At 36.7% G+C, this 21,950-nt stretch overlaps 1 protein-coding gene across 1 annotated transcript in view; it reads right to left on the bottom strand.

Annotated features, from left to right (window-relative positions):
- PTPRD (protein tyrosine phosphatase receptor type D) overlaps nucleotides 1–21,950 on the bottom strand; it is a 385,966-nt gene that overhangs the window by 142,748 nt on the left and 221,268 nt on the right. The window contains exon 5 of the mRNA XM_074855344.1: nucleotides 11–199. Coding sequence (XP_074711445.1) covers nucleotides 11–199 — 189 coding nt within the window. The remainder of the gene's footprint in view (nucleotides 1–10; nucleotides 200–21,950) is intronic.

The following is a 21,950-nucleotide window of genomic DNA, read 5'->3' on the forward strand; positions in this document are numbered from 1 at the left end:
AAGACCCTACCTGAGCGTAACTGCTTGATGCGGCCATTGTTGTTGCTTGTGTCAACAGGTAGGAAATCTTTGAACCAAGTTATTTCAGGATCAGGATTGCCACTGGCTGCACATAGCATGGTAGCTGTACGAGTTCGTTCAACCACCTTCAGCTGTGGGCCCATATCAATGGTGGGGAAACCTCGGGGAATTTGATCCTCTGCAAAAAAATGTATGATTTGAAGGATTTCACACGTAGTAACTCATGAAAGTCCCAATTACCACCGTGCTTAACATTGAAGGGTCCCCTAATTGTTTGTATGCAAGGAACTTATGCAAAAAACAGATATACAGGTAGTATTTTTGGTATCTTACAGTGATCAAAATGCTGATACAAAATAGAAAGTTCATAAAAAAGCAGCTACATACTTTATACTTATACAATGCATAACATTGGCATAGATACTGTATGTAGTGCATAATCATTAGACTCCCACTATGATACTTTATAACACCACTGTTTTTCTGCTTGAGAGTCCTTATTATTTTATGTGAAATATTGAATTACCACACCTATCATCAAGAGAGTAAATCCCCTTTCTTTACATGAGACAATTGCATATTGAAGTGTGGTTACGCATATAGGATTTGGCCAGGGACTTGGGAGACCCAAGTTATATTTCTTGACTTTATCATTATTACCTATGTGCTGTTGGTCTTAACATTTAATGTACCTGTGCTTCAATTGTCCATCTGTAAGATGGGTATGACAGTGCTTTACTGCTACAGAGAAGTGCAGATAAGATTTCAAAGCACTGAGAAACTCTAAACATTGGTGCTATGCAGATATCAAAGTTAAAGTGACAGGACATTCATAATCATCTTGAATGGATACAACTGTGTCAACTAAAACACTCAGATATGGTCAAAAATCCTCATCCTAGTGTAGTCAATAAGAAAATATTAAGAAATACTGAACAAGAGCAATTTGCCTTCTGAAGATGATACATGCTAGCAGGTAACACTGGATGCACAGTGGGATCAGGCAATTTCTCAGAAATCAAATTAGCATAGCTAAAATAATCTATTTGAATTACATCATCTTGCTCGTCATTTCCATTAAAACAGCAAATATATTTTTATTGCAAAATAATTGCTATTATTTCAGTTTAAAAAGGACAAGCAAAAAAAACCCAAAAAGAAGATCAATACTAACTATAAAACATGTATCTTATTAAATATCTTGATAGGTGGTTACTGACATGCAATTGATTAAGGGATAAAATTAACTTAGAAGAAATTGTTAAAATGACAACTCTCTTTTGTGAAAAATGTGTCATATTTTCAAATAGTTTCAGGGAAGTCTTCAGACTTTTCTGAAAAATCTATAGCAAGAAAATACATCCTATAAATCTTTGCAGTTCCTGGGGTCTGCTGTCACTCATGATCTAGTTAATTGCTTGTAATACAAATGCACATAGATACTACTCTGGTATAGTAAACACAATCCTCCAGTAAGTTTGTGTAACTGTTCAGAGCTAGTAGTTCTACCAAGTGGTTAAGTGTCAAATCCTTCACTAGGTATAAGCTCTTCCCAAAGAAACGTATGTTTCATGTCTGCTCATAAACAACAGTCTTTTCTTTGGGAGTAACTAAGATTTGACTTGTGACATAGAACAGGATTTTTATCACCTGACATTTCCTTTCTTACTTGGCTCATCCAGAAAACCCTGAGTCCCTTTCACAAATATGTAAGTGTACAACAAAGATACTCTATCTTGCATACTAATAGGATGGAGTAGCAAAGAGCTCTCCTTTCTTATTTTTAATAAGGGTAATTAAATTCCATCCATCCTCCTTATGCATAGAATCTCTCTGAATGAATGCTCTTCATGAAATTTTCATGAGAAACATCACAATGTAACAGATTCAAATAGCCAGAACTGTTACATTTTTGACAGTTGTGGCTTGTTTCCAATCTGGCTTTCAGGTATTTGGCAATAAAACGCAATATTCAACATAAAATGGATGGGGAAAATAATGAAATTTCTAATTGGAGTGCTTATCACAGTGGGTTTAGTTTTTAAGATGTTAATTGCTTTTTTTTCTCTCTAAGTTTATTAGTGATTCATATAAAACTGTCTTTACACTTCGATGATATCAAGTTTGACAGATCATCAAACATGCTGTGCAGGAGACCTGAGTATCAACTCAGTGATATCAACTCAGCCTCTCAGCCACAGTAAGAGAAAAGTAACTATTAGAAAATCTTGATATATTGGTAGCTCTACAACTTTACATGCGGTGAAAATAAAAATATTTTTTACTGCTCGTTAATATGCTCATTAGGCTCTAAACCACAGTATATACCACTGTTCCCTATTGATATTCAGTTCTAGTGAATTAGCTTTCCATTCATCAACAATTTAAATCAGACTTGACCTTCTCAAAGCCATTTTGTACTGTCATTTTGAGAGGCCATTAAAGGGCAGATTTCTCTGTCCTTGTTCTTAGTGAGTCATACATGTAATACATATTTTGTTTAGGATGACACATACAAGAGATTTAGAAATAGAGCACGTTCTTTGACTTTGTTAGGTGTCTTAACAGTGCTGCATTCCATTACTGGCATTAACAGAATGCCTTTAGTACTGTGCTAGTATAATTTCTGATTGCTGGAAGAGATCTACAAAAGTTTTTTTTCACCAAATGTATGATCTGAGCAACATAGAGAGGCAATTACAAAGACTGGTTACCACATGAACCCTTAAGAGAGAAAGATATGAAACAGTCTTTCCTTGTTTCCCCATTAAGGTGGTTCTTAGTATTTCTAAACTCTCTCTCTCTCTGTTCAGTCTGTTTGACATTGCTCATCTGTAAACAATGTCCGTGAGATTCCTACCTCTGTCGCCATTTTTGTCAAAGTGGAGTGGTAATTGCTTCCCTTCCAAGCAACACATGGTAAAAGCACATTAACCTCTGCATTCAGATTTCAGTATAAATAAGTATACCCACAAACATTGGCAAACACGTGATTCCACATTTTGCTGCACCTGTCTTAGAGGTGAGCCTGCCCTCACAAATGAATTAGAGACTCTCCACAAAACTCAGCTTTTATGTATAAACAGTAATTTTGATGGAGTGGTATCTTGAGAATACCAACAAGTTAAATTATGCTCTACCAAAATGCTGTGCCACAACTATATACCATAAACTCTGTTCTGCTCTTCCTTTAACTGTGTTTTCTCTGACCTTAAAGGAAAAAGTGTGCTGTTGCAATCTCTCTTTTTTAAATGACATAATTCTTCCACAAGATTTCAGGAACTTCCCAAGCTATGTCTGAAGGTATACTGTCAAGACTACATATAAACAAAACCTGGATCCAAAGAAAGAAGAGGATTTCATCCAAATCCAGTACAATGGATTTGACTCTTCAAGATAAACCTATCCAGGTGTACAACACAGCTAAGTGAAGAGAAGAACAGTGATCTTCATCCAGAATTTGTGTCACACCTCCTTAACATTTTGACTGCTTTTCCTGTAAAAAGCTACTTTCAGATCATGTCTAGGCTCTGCTGGCAGCAAGAAGAGTGGCAGCTTTTAGAAACAGATGGGGTCTTAAAGATTTAATTCTTCATAGCTACCTTGTTGAACCACTTTGGCAATCAGCATCATGTTTAACAAGAAAGACAGAATTGTGTGAATAATTTTCTCAGTTACAGTACATTATGATAATAATACTATGATAAGGGTATGAAGTGCAAATGTGAAGTACCCAAAGTAAATCATGATGACTTTGGTTATAGGTTATGAAGTATAAATGCAAGATAATAGCATCAGGGTCCAAGACTGGACAGCTGACATGAAAACTGGTTAATATTTCTGTTAATTATTTCCTTCCACATTAACTATTTGCACCATTGAGACACCCATGTTCCCGAATACCCATATTAAACTGCAGTTAAATGTGTGTAATCTGCCTAACTAAAATACATGCTCAAAGTGATTCACTGTGCTTCTTAAAAAATACTGTCCTATGTGAACCAGTTATTTTCATTGTTGAAATGGAGGGTGATTCTCCATTCTATTCAGGAAGAAGAAAAAAAAAATCTATTTCAAGATTCACTGATAGCTTTGCCACAGGCAAATTTTAGTCATTCTTCAGCTCACAGAATAAAAAGGCACACATGGAGTATTCCCAGAATACACTATAGATACTGAAGATAAACTGTCGCAATAAAGTTTATTATTTCAAAGAACAGTGTAAATAAAGCTTTTATTTTCACTATTCCAGATGGCAGCAGCATATAATTTGCACTGTTTTGACATCATGACCGTGTTATTCAAAATCATTCTTCCTGCAACTGAACTGGATTGAGAACAGTAAAATCAAAGAGAGTATGGAAGGGAGTAAAATCAACATTTTGCAGCAAAGTTGGTATTCTGCACTATTATTGAAGAACTATGCATATGAATAAATCGAAAAACAAAGCCATTTCTAGCTATACATAAAAGACAAGTTTGGATTTGAAAGATATAAACCATCAGAAAAGTGTCAGTTAATAAACATTATTCCTATTGAAATATTTTACGAGGTAAATTTTGCCAAAAAAGTAATTATGAGCACATAATTACTTTTTTCCCTCGGTGTTCTTTGTTCAAAGCTGATATATACAAACGGATACTTTTACTTAGTGGTGCTATAAGTCAGTAAAGGAGGCTAATGGCTACAGTGTAAGAACAGATCTAGGAATCTGTTGGGATTTCTCTTAGTTTTCACATAATTATACCACACAAAGAAAGGGAATTAGACATTGATAAGATGATCAGAGACTCACTAACAGTTAGTAAATATTCAGCAAGAGAACAGTCACCCATACCATCCCACTAAAAACCATGCATTTAGAAATATTCTTCATATATTGAAGAGATGTGCAAAGCACTTTTGATGCAAAAGAAAACAAATTTGTTTAGTAGCTCTGTATGCAATTACCCTGCAAATTGCAAAGTAATGTCTATATAACAGAACACAGAGCCACTTAGACTGAATTATCATTTGTATGAATATTGAAGCAGCAATTTCACATTGCATTAAGTCAGTTAACATTCATTGTTATTAGCATTTAGCCTTAAATAAGTTATCTGTTTTAACAAATGAGTGCCTTGAGCCTTTGAAATTAGATATCTTCACAAGGACACGAAAAGGGAAAAAGGAATTTGCATCTTTTGGTAGTTCTCAAAATCTGCTAAATTAAAGACTGTGCATAACAAGCTCTTTCCAAAGTGACCTGTCTCACTCACGTGAACAATGAAATACCACTCACCCTCCTTTAACAATGACATTCTGAATGACAAGAATTAACATTTGGAGAGCCATCACTCATATGAAAACACAAGCCTCAAAATAAGGACTTATTCTCACATTTGCACTCAGGCACTGTTGTAGCTTATAATACAGTATATCATTCAAACATCATATGCCCAAATTTGGTTTTGACTGCACTTCTTACTGGGAATGGAAAAGGGAAATATGTAAGGCCGTGTCCTATGAAAAAAAAAAAAAAAAAAAAAAAGAAGTAGGGAATACAAGAATCACTGCCAGATGTCGCTTCTCTAACCTAGGGAGAGCACTCAGCCAGAGTTATGGTGAAACAAAGGCAGAGAATGTGAAGTGGTGGTTTAAGTGCAGGGTACCATATATTTAGGAAAAGAAACATTAAACTTCAGAGGTGGAGAATATACACCATCCCACATATTTCCATATGCAAATATTCACAAGAACGAAACTATGTATTTCGTACTGGTGAATAAAAGACAAGAGGATAGCAAAGGGCAGCGATATGAATTCCTGTGATTACTATTTCTAATTTGAGGCTTAGTTTCCAGACAGGGTTAGGATTTAGATTACACTAAATCAGGGTTAAATTGGAGCTTGCCAAGATTGAGAATTAGGAAAATGCATGACTGCTCTATCTAGTCAATATTTTTAACATACTAATATTTGTGTTTTCACATCCTCCTTACCTTCATTTGAAAAACAAAGGGGAAAGAATAACAGTAGTACAATGATGGCAGTCTTTGCTTTAAGCTTTAATTTTTCACATCACACACAGTTTTATGGTGCAGTAAATAATGAAATCAGAAGCAGGTTCATATGTACACCAGAGCTCACTTCTCATGTTAGTAGTCTGAAGAGACAGATTGATCCAGAACATGTAAAGATATTTTCTTTTTCTTCCCCTGCTTTCTATTCATCAATGCTCTGTTTTAAAATATTGATATTAGTAAATATATATGACAATTTTAATAATTACCTAATATTCATTCTTAAGTATAAAGCGATAAATCATCACAATAAAGTTGTAACATGCTGTTTTGAACTGAGAATGGGGCAGAAGTATCTTGATTTTGCTTAACCAAAGAGGAACAAGAGATAAGTGAGCACTATGGCAAATGAGTTGTCAGACCATGCAGTCCCCTTTTCCCTCCTTCCCATTTGCACTACATGTCTGAACCTGTGCCTAAATCTAAATGAGTGATAATACTGCTGAAGACAGTCAAATGATCTCAGCTTGTCATCATGGCCATTTCTGTTACTGATGTTACACAGCTTTCAATGACTTGTTTCCTCAATGCCATAATCTCACTGAATACTTTTTAATGCAGCCTATATACTCTGCAGCCCAAACTGACAACTATAAACTATACTAACTGCATTAATGTCACATCTGCAAAATTTAAGGATCTGACAAAGGAACTGTAGTGGCAAAACCATCGACTTTGTTTAAGTCTTGTCTTCAAAAGAGATTAATTCCGTCTTCTGCATTTCTAGCTCAGCATCAAACTTGTGTATTTTAAGAGAAAGATTTTCACTTTGAGAAGTGAGTAGAAAGGTGCCCCAGAAGGCCTAGAGTTTGATCCCTTAGAAGAAGGAAATAAGGTATAAGCATGATAAAATTGTATCCCTCAAGTTTTGACAAAAGTTGCCTGGGCCAGGATGTTAAAAGCACTTTTGGTGCAGTGAATTAAACAGTAAGTTACTCAAGGTAGAGACTATGCATTCCAACTGCTTTTTATGGTGCCTGGCACAACAATGCACCCATACAGATGTAGCAATTAGGATGTTATTGCAGTATTTCAATAAATAGCAAACATAATGATGAGTAACAAACAATAAAAGTGCTATTATTGCTGAAGAGAATGAGGAAAAAGAGATATGTTGTCAGAACAGACAATGAACTCTGGAATAATGCAGTTGAAGAGGATATCCTTTGAAACTTGGTATTATTGAGCATTACACTAAGATTATTGGTACAAAATATGCACAGTTTTTCTACATCTAATGTAGCATTCATCTTCACCGGTCTGAAGGGCATGCTTAAAACATTCACCACACTTACATGACTACAGATAGACGACTGTAAAAAAACTAATACAGTAGCTTACCACTTTTGTGGGTTGTTTACTTTTTTTTACGTCTTTCTCCCACTATGAACACATTAAGAAAATGCTGGATGAGACAAGGAAGATGTAAGACAGCATAGAAATGCCTTATATCATGTACTCCTAATATTTAAGAGCAAAAGACAAATCCGAAGTGCTGGCAAATGTTAAAACACACCGCATCTGTATGAACTTGTATGATTCTTCTAACAGAAGAAGGAAAGTATTTCCTTTATGAGTGGATAAGTATTTCATTTATGAGTTCTTCCCTGGTGGCCTGGCTATGAAGGAAACAGGTTTGCTCTAGACCTCCCTCTTCACCTTCCTGAACATGAGGGAGGTATTCCTCTCACCTCTCATGCCCACCTATGGCAACATTCCCTCTCTCTCACAGATACTGAGAAGACACCTAGGGATCTGTTAGCAGGGAAGGACAGGCGTAGAAGAAGAGAAGAGTTAAGTGGTGAGTTTCACAACTTAAGTTGAAATAGCTTTGAGGAAGTGTCCAGACAAAGAAGTTAAAGGGTATTTTCTTCTGGGAAAACACAGCCATTCACTTCTATTCTGGAAGAATACAGAAGAGCTTTCTCTGTAGCAGAGGATACACATTGCTTAAAACCCATCTTTTTCACAGTTCTGTGCCCACATTCAATAATTACTGCTGTTTGATAAATACCTTTTAGTGAGTACGGAATTACACAGCAGAACCTCATATTAACATTTACCAATATACATGCGGATGAAGAAATACATATCGTAAAACAGAAATGTTACTATTTCTAAAGGCAGCCAACAATTTAAGGTTTCCATCTCAGAAAGACTCACAGGTTCATGATATCACAAACAGTTTTGCCATGAATCATTTTGCCCCCAAAACTGTTAGAACTGGCTGCGGTCTGAGACTTTGACTTCTACCTGAAATTTTGCTGCTGTCCTAAACTGAAGTAAATGGGACTAGATCTGAGATTTCACATGTTTCATGTTATATAGAAAGTGCTGCTTTCATAGATGATAGATAATGTTTGTACTCTGATTTATTGCATGGGAGAAAATACTCAACATCCTGTCACACTTTCTAGCATGGCGGGTGCCTGTCTCTGAAGCAGGCATGGAGGGCCTGGTGATACAAGCAGCGCTCATCCTGGTCTGCTGAGAGGTAGGACTTGTGTTCTTCCAAAACATTTTTCACAATAATAATCATATGGCCTTGAAAGCTATTGTGAACTGTTGTGAACTGAACTGAGCAAACTCAAGCAGGCTTTCTGGAAGATTGAAGGAGAGAGATGTACTTTAAACACGACACTTTCACATTTGTCTAGCAACAGCAGCTAATATTTCTCATGGAACTATAAACAAAGAATGGCATGGGTGTTCATTCATAAGATGCTGAACATAGAACAAAACCTGGATATACTCAGCTTTGCTATAACTCTTGCTGCAACTTGATCAACTAATTGCACCACAAATTATATTGTCACTAATCTAAAATAGGATCTTGGCTTGGCATAGGAGCATAAGGTGTTAAAAAGTGGTTTTTTAAAACCTTTTTACATGCTGAGCTCAAAGTTCACACCTGTAAGTCCATCATAATTATTTTAACTAATTATGAAATTCAGTACTACTTCTAAAAAATGTAAAACAATCTAAATCCATGACAGGCAGTGTAAAATGAAATTTATTACAGTCTACAGTCTGAGTGAATAACTCCAAATTATAAACAAAAAATGCCGTCAACAGTATTTGTGAGCATTTGCTTACTAATTATTAAACTGATTTTATGTAGAGTATAGGTACGCTTTTTGTTTTCACAGTTTTCTTTTAAGATAATTTTCTAACCAACTTTTGTCTAGCTGATCAAAGATGATCCTAACAATGCAAGACGTACATTTTAGAAAAAAAAGGTGGAGGGTAGGATTGGATTTTTTGGTTTGCTTTGGTTTGTTGTTTTTTTTGTTTGTTTGTTTGTTTGTTTTTTTAATAAAATACATTTCTGCAAATGAAAATGGTAATTTTTCAACACAGATACAGTCATGTTTTACTTCCAGTGAAATACTGTACTAGCATGGACATAAGGAAGTAGCTGTTCTGTGTACATGGAAGTCATGGGCCCAAATGAGTGCTGGGATAATGTTCGAACAGTCCAGTGTGATTGCCAGAAGGTCAAGGAAGTCATGATGTCAGGAGGGGGTGAGGGTCAGAGAACTGCATCTGAGAAGGAATAGAAAGTTTCATGTTATGAAAGTTCTTTGCAAATTCATCACAAAGTGCTCTGTGAAAAAGTTAATGAAGCCAAACATGAAGAGCCAGTTCCTGCCTTTAAACAGACATAGTGTGACAGACGTAGCTTAGCACAGTATTGTATGTGTCAAGTACATCAAAAATCTGTGTAAGCACAAAAAACTCCATGCCAAATCTGTGGCCAGACTTAACACATGATATGTTGCATGAAAAAGGTACAAATGAAGAAAACAAAACGCTTGAAAACAAAAGATGTGAATCTGTCCAGTGGTGGATTACCACTCAGTGAGAGGCCCTTTGCCACAGAAGCAACACAAAAAATTGACTAAGAATGACAGGGTTGTGTCTGATTTCAACAATGGAATTGTTTCTCCTTGGATTTATTAATAGTAACAGCTGCCTTCCATTTTAGAACTAAATACAAAACTCATTTATTTTAGAGAAATGAGTTTGAACTATTTTTCCTGTAGGCTGGAGAGGTGGGCATGAAAATTATTATATGCACTCTTTAGAAGCAATTGGCAGCAGGTCAGATGTTAAAGTAATTGAGAAATAATTTCTGCTGCTAAATGAATATACAGCAATAAATCTTAGTCTGCACTACAGTATTTCAGTATTTGTTTGTACCTGAAGACTTAACAATCAACATCTTTCTGCTTTTATTTTATTAAGGCATACTACTTTGAATAAATGCTACAACATAAACTGTTCTGAGTATTAGCTGAAAGGGTATAAGACAGGGATTATAAAAAGAAGGGCTGTTTGGTTTTGACTTTTCAGTAACTTCCTGATCCTTTGGCACATGAGGAAACATCTTGCTAATATATAGCCTGCTCTTTTTTTGTCTTCTTCCTTTAAATACTGTGCCTCTGAAAAAGGTTTGTCTAAATTGTTTATCCTGATGTATTAAAATCCATTCTGAAGAAGATTTTTAACCTGAATAATATCTAAGCCTTCATATTATTACAGGACCTGATGCAAGTATATGTGTCCATAAACACTGTTAACTCCAAAGTCCCATCTTAACATATTATTTTCCTTTAAAAACGCACCAACAAGCCACCCTAAAAGAGCACCATGAAGAGCTTTGAGGAAAACATTTTCTTGAATTTTTGGACTTAAAAATCTATATGCTTCTATAAAGGAAGAGAAGAATCTTTCTCTGCTTATCAGGTTGTATACGCAATTAGGCCAACATTTTCCAAGGTGTTCAAGTTCACTTTATTACATGACTTTCTGGTATTTAGCAGCTGGGTTTGCACAAAAGTCAGTATCATTGAGATCATGGCTGCAAAAACACTTCCACAAAGTTCTTGCCTGGACACACTGGCAATCTCCCTCCGCACCAAAATGTCTGAAAGCTCTTAGAAACTATCAGCAACTACTGACAAAGTTCCACATCTGGCAAATTTCCACATCTCTGTTGCTGTGCCTGTGATCATCTTTACCAGCCCATACAGCAAGTAGGATGACATGAACCGCTGATGTTAACTTAATTCTTCAAAACAGAAACAAAATAATGGCTTTGCCAGATGATCTCCTGCTGAAGTCTTGAACAACTAACAGCAAGTATACAGGAGTGTTTCAAATGAGCTTACAAAAACTATCTCACAACAAAATCCCCTCAAAATTAAAATAAATTAAATTGACTATTGATACAGAGAAATGATTACTTGCTTTGTAACTTATTTACTTATAGCAACTTATAGTGTTTTTGAATATTGCTAATATTGCTTAATAATCCTGCTTGCCCAGACTGTTCTGTGGAATTTTACCAAGGACTACAGTGTTCATCAAAACAAAGCATTTTTCTGTGGAAACTTACCAAGACCTACAATGTTCAGCAAAAATAAGAAACATGTCCTCGGAAAGCAGACGTGTTCTAACAAGTTTAGTCTTTGTAGTGAATAGATAGCCATATATGGGTGGTAGAAACTAATATACTGGTGCTTTTAGATTAAGATAGAGGTGGTAAAACGACTGGAACCACTCTTGTTGTTCAAGAAACTGGCTAAGAGAATCTGTGCATGCTCCAAGGAAAAGCACAAGGTGAGAAAGACTATGAGCCTTCCTCCAAAAAACCCCCCAAAGACTCCCACCAGGAGGCAATGAGCAGGCACAAAGATAACATAAACTGCTGACACCAGCCTTTTGAACTAACCCAGCCTTACTTATGCATATGTATATTTGTATTATGTAATCCAGTGAATATGTAATCCACACTCTGTAAGTTTCTGGTAAAAAGTGCTGTTGGTGTGCAAGCTTTGTGGAGAAATCCCCTTGCACCCCGGCACCAGAGTAAACATACCTGCTGTATAACTCTCTGAGATGTAGAGTCTGTTTCCATGAATCACTACCATGGGTAATATTCTTAAGTTATTTTGTGCATAAATTTAGGCACAAAGTCTTCCATTCCAGAAAAGGAGATAAAATTTTCTTAGAAGATATCTTAGATTAGTCTCCATGAAAAGCTAAAATGAATCCACCTATCAGCTTTAAGTTATTGTTTCCTGTTTCAAACCTAATGTAGGACATCAGAAACTACCAACAGTTTAAAAGTCAGGATGCATCAGCTGCAAATTGGGGGACTATTTTTCTAATGATTCTGAGTCAGGAAAAAGTGTACATTCATTATCTAGCAGCAGAATATGTAGTAATGCTAAATAAGCTTACGCACAACATATGCAAGGCCAACAAGTAACTTAGTGTAAATTACGTGACTTCTTCTGAGTATGCAGGATCAGCTGTAGAAGTTTTCAGAGATCTTGTTCTGTCCTATCTTTCTAACTCCTGGGTAAAAGTTCTTTTGAATGAAGGTAACAAAAATGATTTTAAAAGCTATTATTTATGTAACATGATTTTGCAAAGCATTTCACAAAGCAGACCTATACATTATAGTGAAAAGTTGGTACAGTTACATCTCTAAAGTGCCATATAATTATAATATATTTTTCAAATTTCATAATAAATTCCTTTTTTTTTTTACTGTATTTAGTTTTATCATATGAAAACAGTGAGAGCATTCACAGTATTTCTGAGTCTAAAAAAGCACCTGCTCCAAAACTGTTTTAATGATAAAACCAGTACATATTAAAAGAGATCATTCAAAATCAGTTTTGCATCATTCTATAACATTGCATAACTGCAAAAATTATGAAAAAAAGGTATTGATACATATTTAAGCCTAAGCAGTCTGTTCCAAATAATCACATGCAGAAAATTTTTTCTTGATTGGTTGCCGATGGCTTTAGAACTTTTTCATTACATAATTTATCTAACTTAAAGCAAATGGGTAGTCTTATTGAGAAAACTGACTGTAATGGAACTATTCATGTACCTAAGTATGTTGCCGAACCAATATTTTCTAAATTCACTGCTATTTTACTTCACAGGTTATTTCATATTATGCTTTCTTCCTACTCCGAAAGACAATCAGACCATTTACAAATTTTCTGCCACAAGACTATTACATTCTCTCTCTCTATAAGTGAAATCAACTTGTATGCATATCACTTATCTGCCTGAAGATTCATAAAGCTTTGTTTAGATTTTATGGTGAGTACCATAAAAATTTAGACATGCATCATCAGGAAGAGAATCACAGAATCACAGAATCGTCTAGGTTGGAAAAGACCTTGAAGATCATCCAGTTCAACCATTAACTTAACACTGACGTTCCCAGCTACACCATATCCCTCAGCGCTATGTCGACCAGGGGATGGGGACTCCACCACTGCCCTGGGCAGCCCATTCCAACGCCTAACAACCCCTTCTGGAAAGAAATACTTCCTAATATCTAGTCTAAACCTTCCCTGGTGCAAATTGAGGCCATTATCTCTTGTCCTATCGCTTATTACTTGGTTAAAGAGACTCATCCCCAGCTCTCTGCAACCTCCTTTCAGGTAGTTGTAGAGGGTGATGAGGTCTCCCCTCAGCCTCCTCTTCTCCAGACTAAACAACCCCAGTTCCCTCAGCCGCTCCTCGTACGACATGTGCTCCAGACCCTGCACCAGCTTCGTTGCCCTTCTCTGGACACACTCGAGTAATTCAATGTCCTTTTTGTAGTGAGGGGCCCAAAACTGAACACAGGAATCGAGGTGCAACCTCACCAGTGCCGAGTACAGGGGTAAGATCCCTTCCCTGTCCCTGCTGGCCACGCTATTGCTGATACAAGCCAGGATACCATTGGCCTTCTTGGCCAATTTCACCTCATTTCACCATAGTATTTGGGCTAGCTCTTATGTTAAACAGATAAAGCATTGCAGAGAAATAAATGATTGTTTTCTAATATCATGGGAAGAACAAAGAAAGCCATTCAGTGTATGTTCATATCACTAACCATCAAACTTCTTAGGGCCTGAATGGGTAGCCATTTCATGCAAGCAACACTGAAAATTAGTTACTTGTAAACCAAGATAAAAGTGCAAAAGATTAATTTTCAAGTTGATGTTTTGGCAATGCAGGTGGACTAACATGCACACATGCAAACCCTGATTAAAAGTGCCACTGGATTTTATCATCATTCACGGTTAATAACTCTCTTTTTTTTCAGATCACAACAGTATACTAAGATAAACATCACTGATCTTTTACCACTATACCAAAATATCTGCTGAGCATTAGCTAAATGGTAAGATTAGCACTTACTACCACCACTTGCTTTAGCAGCTACATGTTAGTTGGTCTACCTTTGTTATTTAGAGGTTGTAAGATTGAAAGGTCACAGCTGGAGGTTGTAGGAAAGTAGGCAAACAACTATGTTCTCAGTCAGTAGGAGTTGTTAGTTTAATAATTAGTACAATAAAACACATATGGTTTCTATTCTTCTCTTGATGTGCACATAATACTAATTAACTTTAATAGAAGTTACAGAAGTGCATCAAAAGAATACATGCTGTAAAACCTAGAATTCATTTTTAACACATGAAAACAGTATTGCACCTGTTTGTATGAAACCCTGACACAAAATACTCTATAAATTGAATAGCACCTGTAATAATACTATTAACTGTGTTAAAACTGAGACATTCATCTTATATTGATTTTATTTTACTATGCCCTTAGGGTTTTAAGTGACTTCTGTTGTTCATCTGTGCATAAATTTATTTTCTTATAGTAAGGTTCTATTTTATCTTTCCATACTTTTCTCTACAGTAGTGCAATGAGTTATCTTTATTTCTGTAAGACTATGGAGATGAATGCTTAGGAGATACTTACTGAGTTTTATGCATTGCTCTTGGTATTTTTACGCTAGAGATAAGTACCTTTTAGAACCTTTTTTCCTTTTTTTTTTTTTTTCCCTTCCCAATTTTCTTTCAGCAGAGGAGTCTATCAGTCAGTATTTAAGTCTTCTGTTCGAAACTGCCTCCCCAGAGAGTTGTAACTACTTGTCAATCTCCCAAAAGCAAAGATGAGAATATAAAGTGCTCCCTTTGTTTTAGCTGCAAAGTTAACTCCTTGCACGCCTCCTGTTCATATACAAAAATTTCACTTGAACTTGCTGGTGTTCTCAACTTTGGTTATTTGCCTAGAGCCTTGGTGGCTCTAATGCTTAGTTGCAGAAGGTGTCTGCTGAGAGCTAGATGTCAGTGCAGTACACCTCCCATTCAAGTGTATACTGCCGGTGTAAACTTTCTGTCAGTGTGATGTGGTGAAGGGTTTTCTGTTAGTGTGTGCACCATCTGTGGTTAGCACCAGAGGAAATTAAGACTTAGGAGGATTTTACAAAGGATTACGAAGTTCTGGTGAGGATGAATCGCTTCATTCCCAAGATGACACATCTCCCACTTTTGCTATTGCTGTAACACATTTCAGGCAAACTGTCTACTTGCAGGACTGAATACTAGAAGGCCACTGAATGAGACTTGGTGACACCACTCCTATTCCCGAGTGTGACAATCTACTTTTCCACTTCTCAGCCTACTGTTTATGATGAAGCTTCCACCTCTGAAGCTGTTTAAGAGATGTTTGGGTGTGTACTGTCTTGTAATAGGTAGGTACAGAAAACAATTACGATGACTCAAATGCTTTCTGCCTTTTCTAAGCTGTTCTTCAAGTGCAAAGGGACAGCTAAATTCATTCACAATTTGGTGGGAAAAAGATAATGGTGTGTGCCAGCCTACTACAGTATAAACGGTAAAGCACTGGTAAAACTCCCAGAGGAATTACAAGCACGCAATTTTGAAAAAACTGATAAAGATGCAACATCTGCAATATGACTGTGCAAGTGAGATAACTGACGTTCAAACTCAAACCAGCCTAATGATCACATCTGCATGCAAACTCCAAAATTTAAATGTGATGAACTTAAAAACTGAAAGACAAACCTCAGTTTATTTCTGAGCAGTGAATGTAGTAACAGCATAATCACTCCACAGATATTAGCAGTTATTTCATTTTTTCAAAACTGAGTAATACTGTATTTTATTGTGGTTTTTTTTCAGTTTATTTTAAAAAAAATCTAGCTAGTAATAGAACATTAAGATCAAGAGATGGTTTGTATTTGGTTTTGTATACTGATGTAACTACTAAATGCCAAGCAGTCACAGTTCATTTCAGTGATTTTTAATGAACAACTTTGCAAATGATAGTCAGATAGAATCACAGAAATTAAAAATTTCCTTAATCCTATTGACCATTTCTAGAGTTATTTCTTAATTTACTTCATGTTCACCCTAAATTAGCATCACATCTGGGGGAAACACAGTATGTGACAGAAGATATAGAAAAGAAGTGTTTGGATAGATCCAGGCACATATTGCTGCTTGTGAACTTGAAGCTCACAAATGACAAGAATAAAGAAATAGATATATATAATCCTATAGAGTCCTACACAGGACTAGCCTTAGTAACCACTTTTAATAAGAATGTTAGCCATTCATTTTGGCTAATGGCTAATTCATTTTACTTTTTTTCTATCATTTCCACAGAGCTAAAAACAGTATTAGAGATTTTCAAAAAACACAGAAAATAAAAATCTTATTCTAGAAACATCTAACAACATTTCAGGATGACTTCAGTGAGTCAATATGTCACTTCTACATTTTAATGAAAAAAAACAGAAAGAGTAATGACGATTATACAGTTTGTAGTGAACCTACATATTAGAAAGAACAGGCTTCCTTACAAGGCATACAGCCAGGACACTCAAACTTAAAAACTGATCAGCTTCATGTGGCCTGCTGTCATGTTTCAAGTAAGGAGCAAGCCACCGGATGATGCTAGTTTTGGGAAACAATGTTCAGATTAGATAGAATGATTTGAGCTTCTCAACAGCATGGAAGGTTTGAGACAAGGATGTCTGCTTCTGTATTTCCTACTCATACTAAGTAGCATTGGCAAGGAGTTCTGTAGACTTCAACACAACTGTTTTAAAGTCCAACATCTATGAGCAAATACTATTTTAATAAGCAAATGACCAATAATGAATCAAACCCTGACATAAATTTAAAAAACAGTGGGTACAATCCTGCAAAACAAGATCAGAATTCATAGCAAAAGACAGTTTGTGCACCATGAAATGCTCTCAGAATCTAGCAAACAGGTCTGCAGTTCATTTTCACAACCAGCTGGTCTATCACAGAAAATGATTCCATGTTCTCTGTGTAATTATACATAAATGTGTTTTATTCTGGGTTTTCACTCAAATCACCACTCAATACCTCTCAACAATATTCTCTTTCAAAACATCAGTGGAATCAGGGCTGAAGCATCTCATTTTTTCCCAAGAGATAGAAACTGACCTATAAAGGTATTGCAATTTAAAAGTAAGAACTTCTGAGTTTCTCAGTGCTCCCTGTGAGATACAAGAGTTCAAGTAGTTCATCTGCTTTAAAACCCTTTACTGTTCTCGTCAATTAACTCAATTTGACACCACGCTAAAAATCTGGTAATCAGGTAGTTGTTCTCAGAGATTTTAGAAAACATGTTCCAGTAACTCATAGTGCCAAATTTACTATAAACTTTGTGGTATAGAGATTTTAGAGGTAGCCTTACCTCCAGATGGTCACAGGTAACAGGATTTCATTTTGTGAATCCCAATAGCTTGTGGCTCAAAAGGAGCATATCTGCCTTGTGGTCTATCTATAGTAACCACTGTTTTGTTTCCTTTCAGGTGCAGGAAGGACACTTCCAGCAGGGAAGGAGGTAGAGTGTCCAAGACTGACTTTGCAAATTCCTTAAACAGCTCCAATTTTTCTGTAAATTGTCTATATTCTCCAGTAATATCTCATTCTTGCTTTGGAAGGTACTGAAGTAAAAAAAGCTCTGCACTGGATTCTAGGGTTTTTAAAGGTCAGATCTTCAGTTTTTATACTGAATATCCTGTTGTTATGGCAATTTGTGTCTGTATTTTTTTTTCTCGCTACACAAACGAGGATAATAAAAGTTGTTAATGAACTTCGAAAAGAATGGTTATTGACAACTGCAATTTTGAGCATAAGAAAGAAGGAAACCAGCATATTCAACAGAATAAAAAACAGGCCAATGTTACATTTTTTCCTCCCTTTACATATTATGCCATGCACAGTAAAACTGAAAGGGAAATCTGCTACCAGTTTTACAATATCACAATATTTCAAAGATGCAGAAATTTATTACAACTTCTGTGCAGTGTCTAGATCAGCACATTTAACCTCTTTGATCATATCTTTACTGGGAACTTCTTTTCATCTCTAATTATCAGTATTATTCTTCCTCTGCAGATTCTTTAGCAGGCTTTGTGAATTTAATCAGAATCACTGCATTCCCCTGTATGATTAAATTTAAGCACATTCTGGCTTCATCATTACTATGGTTCAAGCTGATACCACCACTCACAATAGCTCATCCTGATTTTTAAGCTTGAAAATGATGTGAAATCTAACTGCATACCATGTTTTACAATCAGCTTTTTTAAGAGATCATGAAATGTACAAATTCATATCCTCAGGTTCACTGGCTACACTGATAGGCAAAATACAGAGAAGAGATGCTACAAATGAAAGACTCCTATAAAATTAGAATGCCTTGTCAGTGACAATGAAAATATTTTGTTATTCACAGTCAAAATACCTAAATGCACTTCACCCCTCCACAAGCTGACCATATACTTTGTTACATATTTGCATAAAAGGTTTTACAAAATGATTTTCATATGTGAGATTTTAAATTACTTGTCTGCATTTTTTATTGAGAAGGTGAACAAGATTTTCTGTCTGTGGCTTCTGAAAAGGATAAAATAAAATGGCATTTGTTCTGAAAATATGCAGAAGGAATACAGCAGGTTTCCTCCATAACCATTGGTGACCTGAAAAAAATCTGTCAGGACTGATTTGTTTTTCCACTTTCCCTACGAGAAGCTACATTGCAAAAAACATACAAAAATCGTCACATGGACTATCATCTTCAAATATTCTTTCACAATAATGATGAGAAGGTCAGATAAAAGATTACAGTGGACTTTCTTAACAAAAGAAAGGGTCTAATGGATTTTTCAGCTAAACAAAAAATCATGATGTCACAGAGCATATTTGTTTCCTGTATTACTTGGGGAATACCAAATCAAATCTCATTTTTACTGCAACATACTGAAAAGGTAAACAGTCCAGGAAATAGCAACAAAAGTTATGAAGCACCTGAATGAAGTATTTCATTGTGCAAGCTTAGGACACTACTGTTAGAGCTCTCTTAGCAAATAATTAAAATAAATAGCCTTTCAGGAGGCAGAGGATGAGCACAGAAGGAGAACATATATGGCTGGCTTCTTACCAAGTCTTATTTAATTAGGGGAATAGTGTACGTTTAATTAAAAAAGGGAAAAGCAATAAGAACAAAACCAGTATTTACTCAGTTGTACTACATATAAGGAAGATTAAAATATGGGCAATAAATATTAAACACTTCGCCAAACTCAAGAATCCTAGCTCAATTCATAAATTTGTTTATTGTCTAGCCTTGGAGTTGATGAATGTAATTGATGTGCATAAACAGGCCCTAAATTTTCCATTTTGATGTTTCAGGATATTGTGCAATTTTGACTCAGAATATGCACATTCCTAATATCCCTGTAACTGACACCCTCCCGCCCCGATATTTTAAAGCACACTTCAAAGTGTATTATGAATTTATTTTTATTAGTCTGGGGATTTACTTTCATTTTGATATTATTTTTGCATTCTGTTATTAGTACCTGTAATAACACATTACAACATGAGCAATTCACTGGTAGGAGCAAGTTTATTTCAATTCTTATGTCATATAATGCTTTCTGGGCTGGGAAACTGTATGTTTATACGCAGTGAGTATTTCAGATCAGTAGATTAACAGCTGCATTTTCTCTAGTAGCTTATATCTATTCCATTGTAAAGGTTTTTATGACAGGCAGGTCCTGCTTGACAAACCTCATCTCCTTCTACGACAGGGCAACCTGCTTGTTGGATGAGGGAAAGGCTGTGGATGTAGTTTACCTTGACTTCAGTAAGGCCTTTGACACCGTTTCCCACAGCATTCTCATGGCAAAACTGGCTACTCAAGGCTTGGATGGGCACACGCTTAACTGGTTAAAAACCTGGCTGGCTGGCCGGGCCCAAAGAGTGGTGGTGAACGGAGTTAAATCCAGTTGGTGGCCGGTCACAAGTGGTGTCCCCCAGCGCTCGGTTTTGGGGCCACTCCTGTTTAACATCTTTATTGATGATCTGGACGAGGGGATCGAGTGCACCCTCAGTAAGTTTGCAGATGACACCAAGTTGGGTGAGAGTGTTGGTCTGCTCGAGGGTAGGGAGGCTCTGCAGAGAGACCTGGACAGGCTGGAGCGATGGGCTAAGGCCAACTGTAGGAGCTTCAATAAGGCCAAATGCTGGGTGCTGCACTTGGGCCACAACAACCCCCAGCAGCGCTACAGGCTTGGGCAGGAGTGGCTGGAGAGCTGCCAGTCAGAGAGGGACCTGGGGGTGATGATTGACAGCCGGCTGAACATGAGCCAGCAGTGTGCCCAGGTGGCCAAGGAGGCCAATGGCATCCTGGCTTGCATCAGCAATAGCGTGGCCAGCAGGGACAGGGAAGTGACCTTACCCCTGTACTCGGCACTGGTGAGGCTGCACCTCGATTCCTGTGTTCAGTTTTGGGCCCCTCACTACAAAAAGGACATTGAATTACTCGAGTGTGTCCAGAGAAGGGCAATGAAGCTGGTGAAGGGTCTGGAGCACATGTCGTACGAGGAGCGGCTGAGGGAACTGGGGTGTTTAGTCTGGAGAAGAGGAGGCTGAGGGGAGACCTCATCGCCCTCTACAATTACCTGAAAGGAGGTTGCAGAGAGGTGGGAATGAGCCTCTTCAACTAAGTAATAAGTCATAGGACAAGAGATAATGGCCTCAATTTGCACCAGGGAAGGTTTAGACTAGATATTAGGAAGCATTTCTTTCCAGAAGGGGTTGTTAGGCGTTGGAATGGGCTGCCCATGGAGGTGGTGGAGTCCCCATCCCTGGAGGTGTTTAAGAGTAGGGTTGACATGGCTCTTGGGGATATGGTGTAGTTGGGATCTGTCAGTGTTAGGCTAATGGTTGGACTTCAATGTCCTTTCCAACCTAGCTGATTGTGTGATTCTGTGATTCTGTTTTGTGGGAAGAACAGTGTCACTGTATAGGCTTGTAGAGTGACCAGCACAATGGTGCTTCAATTCTGACTGGAAACATAGAAAGCTATTGTAATATAAATATAATATTTGTTGATTGAAATAATAGATAAATATATGACAGCTGATGACACCATATTATTTTCTGCAGGGATTTTGAATCCACTGTTCTTTTCTAAAACCTGAGTGGTGTTTGTGACAATGGAACATTTTCATTCATTCCACAGTGGAGCAAATGCAAAATAATGACTTAATATATGATAAGAGTATGGCTAGTAAGAATAGCTCTATTTTGGTATATAAATTACTTTGAGCTATCACATGCCCTGAAGTAAATGGACAGCTGCAACAGTTTTCAGTAAGCTATTAGTGTGCAAAGATAAAAAGATGTACTTTTACATAGACAAAAGCTTGGTACAACAGCAAAACAGCTGATTCGTGGGATTCAAGACTTCATGCAGACTGCTAGGAAAACTGTTTAACTTTACCTTTCAAACAGAGAGATGAGAATCTGACACAATTTAAAAGGCTATTTCTGGGCTGTCGATCAGAGCAGGCCAATAGATGAAAACTGTATTTGTAAGTTATCAGGAATTTGCCAAATGTAGACACAGAAATTAGACTGTTACATTAGTCTATGAAATTTGGCTTACAGAAACACAAGAAAAAAAGAAAGAAAAGC

This window comes from Strix uralensis, chromosome Z (assembly GCF_047716275.1).
Source record: "Strix uralensis isolate ZFMK-TIS-50842 chromosome Z, bStrUra1, whole genome shotgun sequence".
Taxonomy (NCBI): Eukaryota; Metazoa; Chordata; class Aves; order Strigiformes; family Strigidae; genus Strix; species Strix uralensis.